The sequence below is a fragment of the Nomascus leucogenys genome, chromosome 9 (assembly GCF_006542625.1).
Source record: "Nomascus leucogenys isolate Asia chromosome 9, Asia_NLE_v1, whole genome shotgun sequence".
Taxonomy (NCBI): Eukaryota; Metazoa; Chordata; class Mammalia; order Primates; family Hylobatidae; genus Nomascus; species Nomascus leucogenys.
Window position 1 is genome coordinate 15,874,208 of NC_044389.1, and position 22,751 is coordinate 15,896,958.

General features: G+C 39.9%; 1 protein-coding gene across 3 annotated transcripts in view; it reads right to left on the reverse strand.

Annotated features, from left to right (window-relative positions):
* NR5A2 (nuclear receptor subfamily 5 group A member 2) overlaps positions 1-22,751 on the reverse strand; it is a 157,382-nt gene that overhangs the window by 50,961 nt on the left and 83,670 nt on the right. For all 3 annotated transcript variants that reach the window (XM_003264519.4, XM_030818416.1, XM_030818418.1), the window contains 2 exons: positions 22,271-22,390; positions 11,995-12,142 (listed from right to left, as the gene is read on the reverse strand). In XM_003264519.4, the coding sequence (XP_003264567.2) occupies positions 11,995-12,142; positions 22,271-22,390 (268 nt within the window). The remainder of the gene's footprint in view (positions 1-11,994; positions 12,143-22,270; positions 22,391-22,751) is intronic.

The following is a 22,751-nucleotide window of genomic DNA, read 5'->3' on the forward strand; positions in this document are numbered from 1 at the left end:
CTCAACTCATCAAAGTCATCCTCCATCCAGCTTTGTTCCGTTGCTGGTGAGGAACTGCGTTCCTTTGGAGGAGGAGAGGTGCTCTGTTTTTTAGAGTTTCCAGTTTTTTTGGTCTGTTTTTTCCCCATCTTTGTGGTTTTATCTACTTTTTGTCTTTGATGATGGTGATGTACAGATGGGTTTTTGGTGTGGATGTCCTTTCTGTTTGTTAGTTTTCCTTCTACCAGACAGGACCCTCAGCTGCAGGTCTGTTGGAGTTTACTAGAGGTGCACTCCAGACCCTGTTTGGCTGGGTGTCAGCAGCGGTGGCTGCAGAACAGCAGATTTTCGTGAGACCACAAATTCAGCTGTCTGATAGTTCCTCTGAAAGTTTTGTCTCAGAGAAGTACCGGGTTGAATGAGGTGTCAGTCTGTCCCTACTGGGGGGGTGCCTCCCAGTTAGGCTGCTCAGGGGTGAGGGACCCACTTTAGGAGGCAGTCTGACTGTTCTCAGATCTCCAGCTGCGTGCTGGGAGAACCACTACTCTCTTCAAAGCTGTCAGTCAGACAGGGACATTTAAGTCTGTGGAAGTTCTTGCAGAGTTTTTGTTTGTCTGTGCCCTGCCCCCAGAGGTGGAGCCTACAGAGGCAGGGAGGCCTCCTTGAGCTGTGGTGGGCTCCACCCAGTTCGAGCTTCCTGGCTGCTTTGTTTACCTAAGCAAGTCTGGGCAATGGCGGGCGCCCCTCCCCCAGCCTGGCTGCCGCCTCGCAGCTTGATCTCAGACTGCTGTGCTAGCAATTAGCGAGACTCTGTGGGCATAGGACCCTCCGAGCCAGGTGCGGGACACAATCTCCTAGTGTGCCGTTTTCCAGGCCCGTTGGAAAAGCGCAGTTAGGGTGGGACTGACCCGATATTCCAGGTGCCGTCTGCTTCCCCTTTCTTTGACTAGGAAAGGGAACTCCCTGACCCCTTGCGCTTCCCGAGTGAGTCAATGCCTCGCCCTGCTTCGGCTCGCGCACAGTGCGCTTCACCGACTGTCCTGCACCCACTGTTAGGCACTCCCTAGTGAGATGAAACCAGTACCTCAGGCAGAAATGCAGAAATAACCCGTCTTCTGTGTCGCTGGGGCTGGGAGCTGGAGACCGGAGCTGTTCCTATTCGGCCATCTTGGCTCCACCCCCTATTTGTTCTTATCTCCTGGCTTTGGATTGGTCTGTTTGAAATTTAACCTTCTTAACCAAACACAGCCACAACTCAAGATAAGACTTATCAGATTTTTATTAGTAAACTAGAAAGAAGATCTAATGCAAGACTCAGATGTGAGTCACTGATTTGGTCCATTGTAGAATAGACCTGAGGCCCTGGGGTGTCCAGAGTCCACTAGAGTGCAGCATCTGGGCTGACCACATTAACCAACTACCCTCTTCTGAGCTGGTACTAAGCCACTCTAATCTGAGATTTGAACAGAGTGGTTGACACAGCTAAAGCAGCAAGAAACATCAACCAAGAGCACATGGCACTCTTACTTGATTTTTCTTGCTGGTTATTCCTAGCTTGCCTGGCCAATATGTCTCTGAAAAATCATCTCACTAAATAGCAGTAGTTAGCAAAATGACAAGATTAGCATTAACAGCTAAAATATGACCAATATTTTTAGGCATAAGGTATTCAGAAATATGCTTAAATAAATGCTATTTAGGCAATTATATTCTTGTGCCAGCAAATAACAAATGATAATCACTTCTTCCATGGCTGTAAGTTCGTATTGATTAAGCTCAAACTTAGAACTCCAAAATGAATTACATCTGGTCATTGCTAAACTGCTTTGCTCACTGGAAGAAAAAAAAATCCACAACACCTATTATACTGCATTTAATTAAGACAAGCATCAACTTTATGTGCCATTATTTGCTTCTGCCAAATCTCTATGGTCTAAATATTGAACAGTGGCATCTCTTGAATGCTAATCAATCCTTTCTGAATTTCAAATGATTACATAAATTTTAGGAAATGCTTATTTGCCAGCATTACCCTCAGCTGCATATATATCAGCAAGGCATTAGTATGAAGATATGTGCAGTTATTTGACAAGTGTCTAGTGAGTGTTTTTCTAAATTAGAATATCATACATGAAAAGGTAAAGACTGAGAATGAATGCTAATTGTACGAAGAACCCTGGGATATTTCTTTTGCTTATCTGACTTCATGAAGAACAATTTAACCAATGCTCTTGGGTAAAGATGTGAGGTAAATGTTCTGCTTCACTAGGCTTTGCAGTCCAGCCAGTGGCAGTGTGTGTGTGGGTGAGTATGTAATCATATTTAAAGGAAGCCAGCAATAAAGCAAATATTGTGACCAGCTTCAGGAAGGAGAATTGCCACATAATAGGAAAATCAGGTTTTGCTGTTTCAAAACCAACTTTTATGCAGCTACCAAGTAAAAAGAATTTTATGACATTTAGACTATCATACTTATTTCAGAATTAATAAGCATAAATTTTGATGCACAATTGGACATTTTTTACTAGTGTTCCACCCTTCTGAAGCTCTTACAGCACTTCCAGTGATGAGGCAGTCAAATAAGGGGTAAGAACAGGCACTGCTATTTCACTTTCTAGAGTAGCTGTAGATTTGCCATATAGCAAATGGTACACTTGGTACTGTCACCTTCTGACTTACAGTGAATGCATCATTCATCTTGCTTTAGGCACTGCAAACACAATTTAAATCAGTGATCAAATTTCTCTGTTGGATTTGTAAGCCTCTTTTATTAACTGGATGTAATGTTGCAAAAAAGCAAAATGGGGATTCATTTTTCCCTTTGTTTCAGTTGCTTTACTTACTAATAGATTTGTGCTCTCTTTTTCACCTCCCACGCAATAGGAACACCTAATTTGGTGGCAGAAAAACAACACAACACAACACAACACAAACTCAACAAGTTGCTGTGCCTCTTCTAGAGAAGTGGACAAAAAAGTACTGTCCTTTTGTAAGCCCTTTGAATTCTCTTCTCCAAAACTCTGTCTACAATATTTCCAGGCTTCTCCAGAAGTGCTGAGGGAAGGGAGCACTCGGACTCCAACAGTGCCCCCGCTACACTTCCTTTCTGGAGGGTTCATCGCTTAGCAAAGGCAAAATGCAGGCATCCTGAGCACAGCCCAGGTCAGAACAACTTTTCTTTTTCAAAAAGACAACCCCACAATGGCCAATCATCAGGTGATCCTGCAAAACTGTTTTCTCTCCACAGGAAGTGGCAGAAAAACCCCTTCATGATTTACACCACAATGTCACACTGATATCAGGACTCCGATTAGCTAATGGAACTGCAGTTAAAGCAACCAGTTCACACCCTCCACTGCACAATTAGAATATCCTTGCCAGGGGTAGCAAACAACTGAGCAGTTAGGGTGAAGAGGCTATGCAAGGTGAAGTCTTTTCCTTTTATAGAAGAGCACATGCCAACCTTGCTGGTAGATTCAGAATAGTACTTCCTGTCGGACAAAAAGGAAGGGTCCTCTTTTAAAGAAAAATAGACAAGGAGAAAGACGTTCTGACTGAAGTGCCGTGGTTTTCTGGGCTATGTTAACACAGGAGCCTTTTGTATGCCTCACTTAATGGCTGAATGTTTGCTATTCCTACAAATCTCTGTTGTCTCTTAAGTGAGATGTGAGATCAGTAGTTGCTCTGCAATTCTTTGCTTATTTATAAAGCCTTCATTTTCAAATGAAGTGTGTGTGTGCATGTATGTGTGTGTATATATTCAGAGAGAGTCTCAAAAGTGATGAGACAGAGTTCCCATATATGATGGCTTGTGCTGGAGTTGTAAGCTCTGTGCAGAGGTCCTGACTGGGCCTGGGGTATGGGGCCAGTCTCCCTATTTGCATTTTGCCTTACCAACCACTCTATAGGGAACTTTGACAGCAAACCTCTGCCAGGTTCTGATATTGAATGCCAGAGGACAAACGGCACACAGTTAAGTAAAGAGAAAAGAAGCATTAGATCTTTCTTTAAATGTCAAAGCAGAAGAAATAATGGACAAAATTCAAATAAGAAAAAAATTCCTACATCAGAAACTAAAGACTATTGGAAAACTAACCACTGCAAATAAATTTTCCTATCTAAAAGACTTTTATCCAAATCTTTCAGCTAGTAAACATTTTATTTACCATTAACAATGTCAGTGTCACATCGCAAGAGCAGAGTTACGGTTGAACCCTTCAGGAAAGCGGACCACTGTACTTGAAAACAGAATGTACAAACTTACTACACTCCTCTCTGCCTGCCCACCACCCCCACTCCACCCTGCCCTGCCCCGCCCCGCCCCGCCCCAGGGACCTCATCCACCTAAACCTTAGAGATGCAATTGGCTACTTTAGGATTTTTAATGCCAGTGACTGCCAGAGGGGAAAAGAATGACTGTTTGTTTTGTTATTGTTTTCCCTTTTACCATCACAAGCAGCTAAAATACATCCTAAAATAGACATATATGTAATGAAAGCTGTGATCATTTAGCTTTCCTAATGTCTAGTGAATGGTCCAAAGAAAACGTCACACCTAAGAGGTGATAATCAGCTACAAGGAGGAAGTCTTTAAGAAAGAGGTACCAAAGCTGCGAGGCAAATGCGTTCTGGGAGCTTGCTGGAGCTCTGAAACCCAGAGTTCACATAGAGAAAAACAAAACTTACAATATCCAGTTGACCCTTGCACAACACAGGTTTGAACTGCATGGGTCCACATCTTATGCAGACTTTTCTCAGCCAAACACAGATAAGAACACAGTATTCACAGATACGAAACCTGCCTGTACGGAGGACCAATGTTTTGTATGCTCAGGTTCTGCAGGGCTGACTGCGGGACTTGAGTGTGTGCAGATTTTGGTATAAACAGGGGTCCAGGAACTGATTCCCTGCATGTACTGAGGGATGACGGTATTTAGAAACTGAGTGAATTAAGAGCTATATAATTACTTAGCATATTCAATAAAAATTGGAAATTCAGGTGAAGTATTTCTCTGCTTTTACCAATAGACATTGCTTTTCTTTTTGTCCACATTCTTCAGATGACTGTCCTAATTTCTTATATCATTTTGCCTTAATAAATAAATAGTGTCTTAGTAAGTACAGTCCTCCCTTGGTACGCAAGGGAGATTAGTTCCAGGACCCCTGCCTATACTCAAATCTGCAAATACTCAAGTCCTGCCTTCTACCCCATGAAACCTTCAGATCTGAAAAATCAGCCCTCTGTATATGTGGATTTTGCATCCGATGGATACTGTATTTTTTTTTTTTTTTTTTTTTTTTGAGACAGAGTCTCTCTCTGAAGCCCAGGCTGGAGTGCAATGGCACAATCTCGGCTCACTGCAACCTCCGCCCCCTGGGTTGAAGTGATTCTCCTGCCTCAGCCTCCAAAATAGCTGGGATTACAGGTGCCCACCACCACACCTGGGTAATTTTTGTATTTTTAGTAGAGACGAGGTTTCACCATGTTGGCCAGGCTGGTTTCAAACTCTTGACGTCAGGTGATCCACCCGCCTTGGCCTCCCAAAGTGCTAGGATTACAGGCATGAGCCACTGCACCCAACCTTTTGGATACTGTATTTTGGACTTGCATTTGTACACAGAACCTGCAGATACAGAGGGCTGACCGTATTTATTGAAAAAAAAATTTTGAGCAGAAGTGGACTCACACAGTTCAAATCTGTGTCTTCAAAGGTCTTCTTTACATAGTATTTTTAATATGCTCATTGATGAGATCAAATGTCTCCGAAGAAGAAAGTAGGCTGAATCAGAGAAAGTACTGACTGGCATTTGGGGTTATTAGTTCTAGACCCAGATCTGAACCTAAAATGTTGGATAAATCATCTAGTTTTGTTTTTTCGATTACAAAACTGGAGGAGAATGTTCTCTTAGTTCTCTTCATTCTGTAAAAGAGAAACTAAGTGATTTATTCACCTGAGGACATTTTATTATTAACATTACCGAAGAAAAGCATTACCACCACTTCCTTCTATGGCTCATTTTGGTGTTTGACACTGTTAGTGTTACAACTTCAAATAGAACCTAAATGCTGATCATCAGTAATTTCATTTATTATTTTATTTGCAAAGAGGAGGGACTCAGTTTAGTCTCTATATTACTTATACTAATCCCTTTCATAGGCCAGGCACAGTGGCTCATGGCTATAATCCTAGCACTTTGGGAGGCTTAGGCAGGCAGATCACTTGAGGAGTTCAGCCTGGGCAACGTAGCGAGACCCCGTCTGTACTAAAAATTTAAAAAAAAAAATCCCCTTCATAATGTGAAGACTTATCTCCCTACTTTCTAAAGGGGGAAAAGAAGATGCCAAATCCTCTAATAGTTATCCATAGAATCTGTTTTCTAGTCTCTCTTTCTTCAAATTTTGTGCTTGCATTTTTTTTAACTAATTCTTTTCAATTCCCATAATTTTTTTCTTTTTAATCTAGAAGTTGGGAGGAAAGGCATTCTTTCATTCATGAATGCAACAGATATTTATTAAAAGCCTATAAGCCAGGCAGTACATGAGGAGTAAAATATATACTGTGTTCATGGACCTTACAGTTTATTAATTTGACAGATAAAAGAACTTTGCTTCACTAAGAAAACAAGAACATTTCACTTAGCAAATACAAAATAAAAGAATAAAAAAAAAAACCAGAACAGCCATAGAGCCCTGCCCCCCACTTTGTTTGGGGTCAGACTTGTATTGTTTAAAGTAACCACAACAAAGAAAAATGTTCTGCTCTGCCTTTGAAATACTGTTTTTTTCCTTCCAAATTATGATTTTAAAGGTCTTTCAAGGGAGGGCCAGATGTTGTGACTCGTGGCTGCAATCCCAGCACTTTGAGAGGCCAAGGAGGGAGGATTGCTTGAGGCCAGGAGTTTGAGACCAGCCTGGGCAACATAGTGAGACCCTGTCTCTATAAAAAAAATAAAAAATTAGCCAGGCAGTGAGTGTGACCTGTAGCCCCAGCTACTCAGGAGGCTGAGGCGAGAGGATCATTTGAGCCTAGGAGTTAGAAGCTGCAGAAAGTTATGATCATGCTACTACACTCCAGCCTGGGCAACAGAGCAGGACCCTGTCTCTAAAATTAAGAAGAATAAATAATAAAATAAAGTTCTTTCAAGCCCTGAAGGTCTTACCCATCCATTTTGAAAATCCCTTTCAACTTGTGTTCAAGTCACATTGTTTATTAATAAACAATACTGTTTATTCTGAGACATTATAATTGCTTAGATGACCTTTTATGTTTAAGATAATGTTCTTAATTTTTTTAAGATAAAGAAATCATGACTAGACACTACAGAATGCCTGAACTGAACCTGTGGATGAAACAAGCAACTCTTCAATCAGTTTTGTTCTTGAATTATGCCCGTTGCTTCTCTGCAGGTGAGGATCAGGTGACAGGCTGGTGAGGACATTTAGCAGGCGGTCGCTTTTCTGTCTGGGTCAGTTGAGTCATTCCCTGAGGCAACCACAACCCGTCTTCCCTGGGGTGTTTGTCTCCATGAGGACAAAACTTACCTGGGATGTGTATAATCAAATGTCACATTCAAAATTTGGAAATTTAGTATGAAGCAAAGAGCTATCATGATAAACGAATATAATATTTTCTCCATTCATTTTGCTGGAAACAGGATTCTGTCAATGCCAAGAAAGAATTGTACAACATTGCCTTAACTACTATTACTTAACATGGGCTGAAAGCCTATCATCTTGCATTTGCTTGGAACAGAAATGCATTTGCCACCTGGTTTTAATCAGTAATATTCTTTCTAATCTTTCTTCACGTTAGCTTTCCCAAAGAGCTTATAAATAAACATCTCCTCTCATAAACTGGGAGGATGCAAACTGGTAACAGAAATAATTTAATTTTGAGGAGATATTTATTAGAGAGTTCTTTGGAAAAACTGGTCTCTGAAAAATAACCTGTATTTGAATATGGCTTTTAGCTAAACCACCTCCTATTACCTATCACGAGTTGCTTCGGTAAAGGCTTTGTTTTAAGTTTCAAACTATTTGTTTATTTTTATTTTTTAATTTTCTAAGACAGGATCTTAATCTGTCACCCAGGCTGGAGTGAAGTAGTACGATCTTGGCTGATCCTCCCACCTCACCCTCCCAAGTAGCTGAAACCACAGGTGTCTGCCACCACACCTGGCTAATTATTTTGCAGAGATGGGGTCTCACTGTGTTGCCCAGGCTGGTCTCAAACCCCTGGGGCTCAATCAGTTCTCTCACCTTGGCCTCCAAAGTGCTGAGATTACAGGTGTGAGCCACCATAACTAGCCCATTTATTTATTTTTGTCAGTAAACATTTTGTAAGTCCCTATTACGTACCAAGCATTGTGCTAGAAATGTAAAGAAAATATTAACAACTAATAGAGATTGGGCCTACAGAATCTATTATGTTATACACAGAGAAATGTGCTGAGAGGGCATTTTTGACTTATTTCCTTTCTTGACCAGCTTACCCAACTGATGTCTGCTCATGGATACAATCTGAGGGGGGAAACATCAGAGAGCAAACTAGAAGGACTTGAGTCCACTGTACTTTTCTTTTGAGTCCTGTCATGAGTTTTTTGTGTCAGCAGTAACAAACTTTAGTGAAGAATGACTTTTAGATTAGAAAGTGGATGACTGCTATTGGGACCCGCTTTGAATCAACTGATCAGTTACTGTTCCTGTAGATGTTTCTATTCCAGCTAGACATCCAGAAACCCCAAACACACCCTAGACTTTTCCCTCTCAACTCTGCCACATCTTGTGGCTTGAAAGCTAAAACTGGTTTATATCCTTCATCTCAGTCCAACCACATGGAGTATTAAAACCACCTCTAGGTCAGGCATGGTGGCTCACGCCTGTAATCCCAGCACTTTGAGAGGCCAAGGCAGGTGGATCACCTGAGGTCAGGAGTTCGAGACCAGCCTGGCCAACATGGAGAAACCCCGTCTCTACTAAAAATACAAAAAAATTAGCCGGGTGTGGTGGCAGGCACCTGTAATCCCAGCTACTCAGGAGGCCGAGGCAGGAGAATCACTGGAACCCAGGAGGCGGAGGTTGCGGTGAGCTGAGATCACGCCATTGCACTCCAGCCTGGGCACCAAGAGTGAAACTCCATTTCAAAAAAAAAAATAAAAAAAACCTTTAAAAATAAATCACAGCATGCCAGGAATAAAAGCAAAAAAAAAAAAAAAAAAAAAAAAAAAGTAAGTAAAATAAAAATAAAACCTCTGAAAACAGGGTTTCTAGCACTGTTCTTGGTCCAGTCCACTTTCCACCCTGCTGCCAGAAAGGCAAATCGACTTAAGTTATTCACCGCATCCCTGTCCCCTTAAGAACACTGCTATACTTCCTAATTGTCTAGAGAATGAAAACCATGGCACCTACTTCTTCTTGCCACTATAGCCCCAGTGCCTTCTTCAGTGCCGGACACATAGTGAGCACTCAATGAGTATGTGTTGAATGCATCTGTGGCTTTCATGTCCACGTCCAGGCTCCCGTCTATGTCTCCAGCCACATCTGCTGCTTCCCTCAAGCCATATCCATCAACTAACAGTTCCCCAAACTTATTTTGCTCTCTCTTGCCTTTAAGCTTTCACACTGGTGGTGCTTCTAGCTTGGAATGCTGCGCCCGCTTGGGACCACACCCCACCTTCTCTCACCAAATCTATCTGGAAAACACTGTTTCATCTCTCACAGGAGAATACTGCTGCAGTCATCTCTCAGAACAGACCCTGGCCTTTGACCAGTCCACAAAATCTTCATTTTTCTCCAGGACCAAAGAGTCTCAAGGCTGGGCTGAGATAAAAACATAGCAGGCTTCAGACTCAGGGGACTCGAGGCTCAGGAGGAGCGTCTGGGACAGCAGGTACCAGCTTAGGACTTGGCCTTAACTTTCAAGAGTGACTCTGGTATGATTTCACCCTTAATCACAGGTAAAACCAGCATTTGGGGCTAGCTGAGGCACCTAAAGGTAATTATCTATATACCTCAATAAAGGTGAAATTTTAAAAATTGATTAGCCACTGTTTCTATAGAGTAAAAAGTTTTTCCACTCATAAATTAGAAACCACTTGAATTTTACTGCTGGTTACTTTTCTCCTGCTTCTTAAAGAAATAGACTCTCAGCCAGAATTCTATTTACCTCTGATCTGAAAGCCATGCTTTCCTTTCTTCCTTAAGCAACAAATAGACATGGATTTAATGGACATTAGGTCAGCTATTCACTGGTGTACTGGGCTCCTGAAACAATCGAAGTGCTCATTAAACAACAGAGTGTATGACTAAAGTTCTGGTAAATACATGGCCCAGTTGTTCAGGAAGATAATTTTTGAGGTTCAAAGGTTGAAAGCATCTCAGATCTTAGCCCAACCCCCTCCTCATAGTATTAGCGGAGAATACAATAATTTTGGAAAATGATGAAGGAAAGATAAAAGTGCTGAAAACTGAAGATGGCTCATGGTTAATATGTACATCTTCAAATGTAATACATTTCTTCAACTAATTTAAAATGCCATTGAAGTGAGATGACCCTCTCTAAATATTTTATCACTAAGATGCTATACGATTTCTTATTCATATATTACCACATTTTCCATTTAATTACTGATCAAATGCACTAGTTTAGAAGACTAAGATCTTACCATAAACCAGAATAATTTGTGCGATTACAACAAGCAGGCCTATGCTTGCTATCTTCCTTTTTAACATTCTAAACACTGTTCTCGGGTAAAAGATGCAGACTTACTTGAACAGAACTTTCCTTTTTATTGTGGTTAATACAGAAACCACACAGGATCCAGTCTTGGCATTGTAAACCTTTGAACGTTACATCCATGAAATTCTGTTGTCCGTTTAAGTTTTCAGTAACATTTCTTTTTGCTGTATTTATCACATTTTCCAAAATATGAAAATGCTCTTTTTATTTTAAATGTTGACTATACGTGAAAAATTAACTCTGGTTCTATTACTTCAAACTACCCCTTTATTAGCAACAGTTGTGCAGTCCTGTCAAGAAGAATTTTAAAAATAAAGTACCAAATTTGGAGAGTAGACACATCTGTTTTACTTTGCAGTTTGTTTTATTGTTTTATTCCTTAGAATATGAATTCACAACTATCTTATAACTGAAGACTAAAGAAAAAACATATGTTGGTGAATCTGATTTCTGCATTTTTTTCATTCAAGGGAAGTTGCCTCCCTCAGCTGTCTGCCAATAAGTAATAAATGGACTTGGCAAAAAGTTTATTTAAGTTGGCTTTATTAAGCCAACAAAATACAGAAATCAAGTAAGGGACAGGCAGGAAAATCTGTTCCTTTGAAGTCAATAAAAATCCATCTCCTTAATCCTTTTTTTATTCCAAGCAGTGGTGATTTTTCTCAACCGACTCACTGAGGACCTTGATTTAGCTAATCTGTCTTGCTTAGTTATCTTTCTTTTCCAAAGCTTTCCTAAAGAAGCATCCTTTCCCCTTGACAACTGTCATCTTTTGTACTTGCACAGTGGTGCATCTGGTTATAAACATTCTCTAGTTTATCCCGATAGAGATTTAAATACAGGTTTTTAATTACGATTCATATTTTAGAAGAATAAAAACAGAAGTAGCAAATTGAAACAAAAGGCACATAGAAATTATCAATGAGAGAAAGATGGCTAAAATTTGATACCATACATCTTTCCTAAGCTGTCTGTTTTAAACCTTTGTCATAGCTTTATTTGGTTATTGCTTATCTGTATATTATGGAAGAAAAACCAGGACTCATTTGAACGAGTCAATTGAACAACTCGTTTTCCATTCCCCAACCTATCCACTGAAGGGCTATGCATCATGCAGAAATATATATGAAAATATATTCACGTTTGAAGATTTCATAATTTGACAGGAAGGGCATTATATTGATAGAACAAAAACATACATGGACCACAAGATATTTGAACTTCAACATCATTTAGCAATCGCTGGTTGAGCACAGCATGAGAAAAGGATTTCTTACCTAAACTAAAGAGCACCAAGAATTTCAGACATACGAACTCTCGTTGATCAAACTGGAGAGAACGAAGTTTTGCCACTAACTCCTGTGCATGACTCATGAGGTTGTTGAGGGTGGCTCCGGCTTGTGATGCTATTATGGAATAGTCCACCTGCAATACAGAATCACAGTTTAAGGACTATCAGAATCAGCAATATATATTTCACCTGAGATTGTTAAGAACCATGGGTAAAATCAGATTGCAATACAGGTTTTTTAAATAGAATAGAGATGGGGGTCTCACTATTTGACCAGACTGGTCTTGAACTCCTGAGCTGAAGTGATTCTCTGGCCTTGGCCTCCCAAAGTGCTGGGATTGCAGGCCTAAGCCACTGTGCCTGGCCACAATACAGATTGATAACAGAAGAGATCTTCCCCCATGAAAGTAGTTTGAGGCATATTCCATGATTCTAAAATGCATCAGAATTACTATGTCTGATAAATATAATCACTTTTGATAAGCTTTGTAGGAAACTGGTTTTGGCTACCTAAATTTTTCAAGTATATATGCCTTTTTTATATTATGAAATTACATCATCACATAAGATAAAAAATTTTAACTCTCATGAATAAGGTGAAAGGAAAACATACTGTCCATGAAAAGTGAATCCAGGAGAGTGTTCTATGTATATACAATATTAACTAGTGCATGAGGAAAATAAAGGCAGATACATTTCTACTTGTATTATGAGACTACATTTTAAAGTAATCATAGTTCAAGATTGCATGTTTGTGGATGATGAAAGAATCACATTTAAATTATTCTTTATAGAACAGCAGAAGTGTTAATTTAAAAATTTAAAATAAATACAAATACATTATTCTTTAGTTTTGTTTCCTAAAAAGCATGACATAAAACTGCTATTCTCAGATGATTACATTAGATTACATCAGATTAATGTGTTTCTCTCTAAAGATAGCAATAACTTTAGGAGAATAATTCCATTGTCTGGAAGCAAAAAAAGAAAAGGCATATTTCCCTTTTCATTTAAAAAAAAAAAAAAAAAAGTGTGGGCCGGGTACAGCGGCTCATGCCTGTAATCCCAGCACTTTGGGAGGCCGAGGTGGGCGGATCACTTGAGGCCAGGAGTTCGAGGCCAGCCTGGCCAACATGGTGAAACCACATCTCTACTAAAAATACAAAAATTGGCTGGGCATGGTGGCATGTGCCTGTAATCCCAGCTACTGGGGAGGCTGAGGCACGAGAATTGCTTGAACCTGGGAGGCGGAGGTTGCAGTGAGCCAAGATCGTGCCATTGTACTCTAGCCTGGGGGAAGAAGCAAGATTCTGTCTCAAAAAAAAAAAAAAAATGTTGCTAGGCTCCAATCTTAGATTATTCATGGGGACATAAGAAGTTCAATTTATAATAAGTTAAGATGTTGGGATGGCTGTCAGTGATAGCACTGGCTTTGCTGCTGCGATTACAGCATAATGGGAAAGCCCAGTTGGTACCTGACGCTCCCATTCCTTTTTTTTACTGGCGAGCTCTCAGGCAACCAGATACTCTTTTAGGTGCATTTAATATTTGCAGCAGCAGCAAATTTGTCTGGGAGGCAAGTCCTCATCTGCCACTCACCCAGAGCAGACTGTATTAAATTTTTATATTTATTGACATTTCATTACCATAATTGACTGCACTTGCTTCTCTAGGAGAAGGCACAGGGCTGCCTCCTAAGCAGGAGAACTAGTCCCTTGAGTAGAATTTGCAATTAAAAACAAGGCAGAATGGATTTTTTTTACTGTGTAAATATGATGAGTTGAATTTTCAGCCTTAACTAGAGAATACTGGGTGTACAGAAACCTTTTTCAAGAGTGAGAAAAATTATGAGTCAGTGGAAAGATGACCCCCAAAGGTGTCAATCAGTTTATATAGAGTCAACTATGCATGAAAAAGCCACAGTTAATGTGTGTTAGAGGAAAACTCTTGCATCATGTACAGCACTGTCTATTTGCTTTAGCCAGGTGCTGGCATCTACGCACTAAATTTAAACATCAAGCGTTGTAAGAACTCCTGTGGTTTCTGTTTCAGAATGTGTGAAAGAAGGGTCAGTACCTGGGCAACCTGAACCCTGAGCTAGAAGGAGGCAGGACACGCTGTTGAACTCTGTGGAGCACACTGGGATTATTTGCAGAGCACACAAAGCGACGTCTCAACTATCATTTTGCCAGTTCTCTTACAGGGGAACTTTCTACTTCAAGGGAAGTCCTTACTTTAAAAAGGTGCCTATGCTATAAATTCTTTAAAAACTGCACATAGTCAACTACTTCAGATGATAATAATACGAATTTTACTGAGACTAATGGGATAGATGAGTGAATGAGAGCAGGAAGGCCTGATGGTACAGCAGTGGTGGCAAAAGCCTGAGACTAGGTAAGAGACCTGAGCCAATGCTGCCTCTTACAAACGAAAAGCCTTGGACAAGTATGGATAAATCTCCATCCCTTGGTGTCCTTATCTTTAAATAAGGCAGTTAAATTAGGTGATGATAATAAGGTACCTCTCACTTCTATGATTATCAAGAATCATAGATGGGACAAGATTATCAATTTAAGCTTGGAATCAACGGAATGCACTGCAGCTGTAGCTTAATATACACAAAGTATATTGTAGTAAATATCACTAGTTAAGATCCGGGTGTCGTGGCTCACTCCTATAATCCCAGTGCTTTGGGAGGCCGAGGTGGGTGGATCACCTGAGGTTGGGACTTCAAGACCAGCCTGGCCAACATGGTGAAACCCCATCTGTGCTAAAAATACAGAAATTAGCTGGGCGTGGTGGTACACGCCTGTAATCCCAGCTACTCAGGAGGCTGAGGCAGGAGAGTTGCTTGAACCCAGGAGGCAGATGTTGCAGTGAGCTGAGATTGCACCACTGCACTCCAACCTGGGCAACAGAGTGAGACTGTCTCAAAAAAAAAAAGGAAAAAAAAGGAAAAAAAAGGCGAGGCGAAGCGGCTCATGCCTGTAATCCCAGCACTTTGGGAGGCCGAGATGGGTGGATCACCTGAGGTCAGGAGTTTAAGACCAGCCTGGCCAACATGGTGAAACTCCATCTCTACTAAAAATACAAAAATTAGCCAGGTGTGGTGGCAAGTGCCTGTAATCCCAGCTACTTGGGAGGCTGAGGCTGGAGAATCGTTTGAACCCGGGAGGCGGAGGTTGCAGTGAGCTGAGATTGTGCCATTGCACTCCAGCCTGGGGGAAAAGAGCAAGACTTCTCTCAAAAAAAAAAGAAAAAAAAAAAGAAAAGAAAAAAAAAATCACTAGTTAAGGCCTGAACCAGGAAGACCATACTAAGATGAAACACAAATATGTTGGTATTAATTTTCCATTATTAAGATGGAGTCAATTAAATATTGTTGTGTATGGTTCTAACAGGTATATAATAATAAGTTCAAATACTAGAATTTCATACGTGAAAATGTAGTACAGTATAACAGAAAGGAATCTAATTTGTTTCATAGGATTATATATTTAGTGAGAGACCTTTAGTGAGATGGACCTCAAAAAATCAATTGGTTTACCAACAACTTTATAGCTATACATTTATTTATATGCTAATTTGAAAGCTCAAACATGCTTATTAAATGGGGGCTTAGAAAACGTTTCTTTCAAGGATAATTTATCAAATTGCACAGCTCTAAAGAAGGATGTGTGATTTATTCTTGAAACAACATTCAGATCTCCAGCTTCCTTACATTTTATTACAAACATAATTATATTTTCATTGTTGAATGCAGAGTTTGTGCTCATTTCAGGAGCAGCTGGCCTTGTCTTTTATGTACTTAGTAAAATTCATTTATTGTTCTCTTACATGTAATCTTTGTGTCATTAAATTCAAGGGAGATATTGAAGAAATACTCTAAACTGATGTCCCCTTTGGATAAATTTCACTCATCATGAAAAAGTAGAAACAGTTTTAGCTAAATCGCTTTTAATTCTAATCACTGAAATTTTGATGACTTGTGTAAAATGCCTGTCATTTTAATATGATACACAATAATAGAAGATAATAAGTTGCCAGTAGACCTTTCCCTTAGGATGATGTTACAGTGGCTGTTAATTAGCAACAATATGCAAATACTAAAACCTGACCCCACTTCAAAGTACATTATTATTTTATACATACATAGATATATGTGTGCATATGTGCGTGTATAGTTTTTAAAATATTGGATAGGAAATAATTCTTCTCATAACTGTAAGTTGTGACTATATAGAACATTTGAAGTGCTTAATATTATTGATAATCATAATTTCCTTTTTGCTTAATAAGGCTATTTAATATACATTTATGTAGATGCCTGATTCAAAGACACAATTAAAACATAATAGCTAACTTATAGGGTTAAGTGAAATACTGAATCCTCATTTCAATATACAATGTACTGGTGTCCTGGGCTGCTCTTTGCAGTGAGGCTATTTTAGTTTCTCTAGTTCTGAATGAACTATGAACAGATTCAATTCTGCAAACATTTATTAAGCAAACTTGTGAGCCACTGGGCTTAAGAGAAAGGCTGTGCTATTTTATTTTTCTCCTCTTTTCAAGCTCCAAGGAGCAATTTCCTGGATAGTCACTCATTTTTTAAAATCCAGGCTAGTCTTTTTCTTTTTCCTCTGCTATGACAAATTCACCACATTATTTACAGTGAGCTGTATTCAGTAAGAAAAAGCCAGAAGATTGGGCTATGGAGCACCTGGGGTCTTGCATTCCTCTGTCTGTCCAAAGGGTCACTATAAAGCAATGTGTAGACATGACATACATGCTTTCAAGGTGAAACAAAATCACTATCTGATGTTCCCTTTGTGTTGGGACTTCATTCCTGATATTGTGGACTAAGGCACATTTAATATTCCTATTTGCCAATCTCAAAATACTCAGTATAAACATCATTTGTTCCAGAAGTAATCATTTTCTCAACAGGGCAGTTGAGAAAATACTATAAGTAAACCTGGAAATCTATAATGAGTGAATTGTATTTCTTCTGGCTGAGGCTGAAAAAGGTGGCGAGTTTAGCTAAAGTTTCATCTAGTAATTGCTTGTCACTGTTCCCCTGACCTAGAAGGATTTTAAGCAATGGTGTCTTCCTCAACTTACAAAGGAGAGTACAATCAAATATCCTCACTTTAGGGGTAAGGCACTTCCTTATAGAAGCTGAATCATCTGGACAGCTTTGAACGCCCATCTTATTCTCTTTGCACTTCCTCCTCTGAAATTTCCCCGCACTTTCTCTGACCCTGTGTAATGGGGCTTACCTGTGAAAGTACACAGTGAAAAGCACTATGCAAAGGGCAGTCATTAATTAGGTGGATGAATTACGCCTCTTATCACTATTGGCTGCACAGCTGTGTCTAATGTTTTTCCTTACATCTTTGATTTCCCTTCATTTATCAGGCCATCAGAAGCATTTGTTTTAACTAAATTAAAAAATGTATTTATCTCCTACAGGTGACTACCAAGCTGCCTTTAGGGGAATTTTGCATGCTGTATTGGGGTAATACTATTTACTTTTTTCCCATGATATCAACAACATGGCCTTAATACAGTGCTTCATGGAAACACTTCTAGCAGTGTTTGAAAGTTCACATTCCACACAAATCTATGATAGCAGGTCAATATGTCTCTGGGGCAGGCGAGTCATTTTATTTAGAAAAATGAGAAAAATCCTCTTTTAAGATACGTGTTTTCCCCCAAAGACTGGAAGAGAATTCAACAAAAAGTTGATTCAAGTGGTGGCATTATGAGTGATTTTTTTCTTAGTTTTAGTTTTTTCTTAATATTAAAATAATTTTGTAACACTACGCAACAATCACATTAAAATTGCTTGTGAATAACTTAAATGTACTGTAACAATGTGCTACAATGCCATATAGAAAATTTCCCCCCAAATAAACTACTAACTAAACCACAAAAAAAGCATATCCATTTAGTCTCAATAAAAAAGGAAATGAATTTGTCTTGCTTGGAATTTCTTTTTTTTTTTTTTTTGAGACGGAGTCTCGCTCTTTCACCCAGGCTGGAGTGCAGTGGCGCGATCTCGGCTCACTGCAAGCTCCGCCTCCCGGGTTCACGCCATTCTCCTGCCTCAGCCTCTCCGAGTAGCTGGGACTACAGGCGCCCGCCACCACGCCCGGCTAATTTTTTGTATTTTTAGTAGAGACGGGGTTTCACCGTGGTCTCGATCTCCTGACCTCGTGATCCGCCCGCCTCGGCCTCCCAAAGTGCTGGGATTACAAGCGTGAGCCACCGCGCCCGGCCTTTGCTTGGAATTTCTGTAGAGTCTGTCATGCACTGGAATTACACATGAAGACCAAATTAAATGCCGGCGTGAAGGCAAGCTCTGCAGCATCTGTGAGTTAATCAGATAAACAGTACGGCATGTTGGTAAAGAACACAAACTCTGGCACTAGTTGGCCTCGATCTGACCATCTGTTCTGTTCTACCACTTACTAGATGGGTCCTGACCTTGAATCAACCACTTCATCTCTCTTTGCCTTGGTTCCTCATCTGCCAAAGAGGGATAATAGCCCTTTCTTCGTGGGGTTGTTGACTCCATAAATGTCACCCTTGCCCTGGCCTAGTTTTGATGACTTCTAATTTTTGTGTCAGCATTTCACAGAATGCTTCCTGTAATTCCTACTGCAATTCTGTCTGGTAGATAACATCATAGTTGCCACTGGACAGGCGAGGACACTGAACCTCAAAAGGTAAAGCGACTTGCTAAAGATGACGCAGCCAGGAAGTTTTGGAATGGAGACACGAAAACAAGTTGTTCCAATTCTAAATTACACTTGTATGTGTGAATTTTACACACACACACCAGAGAGCACATGGTCTGCACTAGTAAAGAAAATATTCTCTAACCACAGCTCAATTGTTATTGGATTATAAACAATAACAGGAAGCAGTTCTTTCTTTTTTTCTTTTTTTTTTTTTTTGCCTTCAACTACTTTCATGTCATATATATGTGTGTGTATATGTGTGTGTATATATATGTGTATATATGTAGATATATGTGTGTGTGTGTATATATATATATATATCTCCTAGCTTCTACCTCTTTTCTATTTTTTATTTTTTTTGAGATGGAGTCTTGCTCTGTTGCCAAGGCTGGAGTGCCGTGGCACGATCTTGGCTCACTGTAGCCTCTGCCTCCTGGGTTCAAGCGATTCTCCTGCCTCAGCCTCTCAAGTAGCTGGGAATCACAGGCGCATGCCACCATGCCTGGCTAATTTTTTTGTATTTATTTTTAGTGGAGATGGGGCTTCACCATGTTGGCCAGGCAGGTCTCGAACTCCTGGCCAGGCGGGTCAAGTGACCCACCCGCCTCAGCCTCCCAAAGTGCTGGGATTACAAGCGTGAGCCACTATTCCCGGTCTCTTTTCTTTGTTATAAATCCTCTTTTCCTCTACCATATTGCTTTACTCTTATACTTAATATATTCCTTTCCTTCCACTCATCATTTTAACGACCTTCTTAAAATTTGTGTACACTAAGTATTGTTGTTGTAGCAAAATCTAATTTTTCCATTTTTACACTTGGAAGAAGTATTTATAATTCTCAAAAAAAATTATACTTAATTTGTTTTAATCAAGCAACCAGGAGAGATACAATAGTTCTCATTTAGTTCAATCAGGTAATATTTATCATGTGCCTGACATATTGAGCTTTGTGCTAGGTACTGTGAGGATATAAAAGAAGTACATGTATATGACCCTGCTTTAAGATATCTGTCTCATTCTGATAGAGAGGTTATAGGCTTTTGAAGTCTTCCTTTGTAGCACTTTTGCTTCCATCCTATGAAATGCAAGAAGCACAGAGATAAATTCAAAACATTTTGTCTAGATATTCCGCAAAAAAAAAAAAAAAATTATGGTAGACGTCTTTATATAAAAGACGTCTACCAGCCGGGCGCGGTGGCTCACGCCTGTAATCCCAGCACTTTGGGAGGCCGAGGCGGGTGGATCACGAGGTCAGGAGATCGAGACCATCCTGGCTAACACAGTGAAACCCCGTCTCTACTAAAAATACAAAAAATTAGCCAGGCGAGATGGCGGGCGCCTGTAGTCCCAGCTACTCGGGAGGCTGAGGCAGGAGATGGCGTGAACCCCGGGGGGCGGAGCCTGCAGTGAGCCGAGATTGCGCCACTGCACTCCAGCCTGGGCAACAGCGAGACTCTGCCTCAAAAAAAAAAAAAAAAAAAAAAAAAAAAAAAAAAAAAAAAAAAAAAAAAAGACGTCTACCATAATGCAAAAAATGAGAATGTCTGATTACAATTAATCATTACTAGGGTAGTCACTGGACTGGATGTAAAAAGTGAAGGGTGGGGTTCTGACAGACCTGTGGCACACTTTAAAGGGTGGGGAGGGGAGCTGGAAGAATCTAGGCTGCAGGAAACATACAAGGAAAGGACTATTTCTCCACCACGGAGTTCCTCATTCAGTTCTGATGACAAAACACAAAGCACCAGTAATTGATCCGAAAAACTATAATACCATCCATTCCTTGATTGTTCTTGGTTTTGAAAATCAGACAGCAAGAAATGCACTTTTCTCTACTTTTTAAACAGTAATTACCCTCACCCACGGGCAGCACTTAAGGCAAAATGAAATGTGAAATAAGAAATATTTCTAAAGAGCAAGAATGGAAGTGCTTTGAGAAAAAGAACGGCACAAACCCATTTCATTTCTGAAACTCAGAAGGAAATGAAATCAAATTAATTTGTGGGCCCAGTCTTGTACTTCCAATGCAGCTCCTAGTTGGGTGAAGGTGGGAGGCACACCCAATGATTACACTCTGAAAATGGGTATATTTTCTCCAAAGACTTGGGTCCCAGAATGAAAATGCCAAACAAAAATTTGAAAGCCCAGGAAGTCAAACCCATTGAGACTTTATTTTCTCCTCTACAACGCTTTTCTCCTGAGAGGTGCAGATAGCAAGGACCAGATAGTGATGGAGATGCTTGAATTGACCCAATTTGGAAAAACTCTGAAATGGTGCTCGCTTTTAATTTGATTGGGAAATTTTGATTTATTAATAATACAGCAAATGATGTGGAGACAGCCCTTCATTTCCAAATAGCACTGCTGTGGTTTCACAGCACATAAACATTTATGGCTGGACGTAAAAGATCATGGTGCCTGAGTACTGAAGTCACCATTGCTGAACAATGCACTGGTGCCCTGAATAGGTATGACCCAAAGGATTGAAGGAATCACTGTGTCCCACACATTTATTTAAATAGCGTATCAGTTGTAGAATGGCGGGTTAAGAAACTGGAGAGACTTGCCTAAATTCCTGTAAAGTTGCAGTTAGGTCTATTAAGCAGACTCTCTCCAAAGACATTCACAAAGCTGTCTCTCCTCCTTTAAGACTTTGCTCAAATGTTACATTTTCAATAAAGCCAAACCAACCATTCCTATTTCACAGTGCAACTTATGGGTCACACTGCAACACACGTCTGTGGATGAGTGTTAATTTTCTTTTCATTCTTTCCTTTTTTTTTCTTTTATTCAATAGCACTTTGACCTTTAACATATTACAGGCTTGTTTCTTAGGATTATTGTTTAATGTCAGCTTCTCCCTGCTACAACATTAAGTTCCGTGCACTAATATACACCAAAGCCCCCAAAAAGTAGCTAGCACAGAGTAGGATGCTCAATAAATATTTGTTGATCGAACAAATGTCTGTTCAGAAAGGTATAGGACCTAACAGTAATTTTTTTGTATCTTTCATTTGAATGACTGGATCTTGAAAATTGAAATTCACCTCCCTTCTCATTTGCCTTTATACCAACTATTTCAATTATTCATGACATCCAAATCCATCTCGTTCACCAATATTGTTCCAAAATAGTAAGGACTCCACAAGTTATAAGGTTTTAAAATAGCTGACAAACAAGTGTCTTGGGTTAAAGCAGAAGCTCGAGGAAAAAGAAAACCCGGGTACTAATCATTACGTTTGATTTACCAGTTCTTTGGACCCTTGTAAGCAGGACTTTCTGTCCCAGCAGACTGGAAGCAGCAGAATGTTCATGATTATGTTTGCTTTTACAAGTTTAACTATAATCATAAGAGCAGGAACAGAGTGCACCAAGTCATCTTTTCTAAATTATTGGCAGCCAATCTCTCCCTTTCAAAGCACAAGAGTGCTTCTGACCTAGTTAAATTCCGGCCATTCTGAACATGCTTAATAAAACGACGCTTTTTTTTTTTTTTTTTTTGGTCTCTACACTCACTTGTTGCCCAGTAACCAGGAAGATGGATCCTTCCTTTCCATGTACCACTTGTCGGTAAATGTGGTCGAGGATTAAGAGCTCACTCCAGCAGTTCTGAAGCAGCTTCATTTGGTCATCAACCTGTAAAAGAAATAGAAACAAACAAAAAAACAAAAAATGACACTGTTATTCACTACTTTTTTGTTTTTGTGTAATTTTCAACATAAGAGGACTACATATAAACAAGAAAGTCTCCACCCACGGTCACTGAAGCGCAGGTGCCCAGAATTCATATCACCGCTCCTGAAAATCAGGATTTTCATTCGGACAAATAGTTTTTTTAGGACACACGTAGGTACTTCAGCTAAGTATTTATAATCAATGAACTGCTAGGGGAATGCACTCCATTAAATTGGTCTACCTAACATTAATAGAGCTATTAGAGTTAGGTCCAGGTGCCTCAGGTTGTCCTGAGTAGGCCCCATTAGAATGACCCCAGATT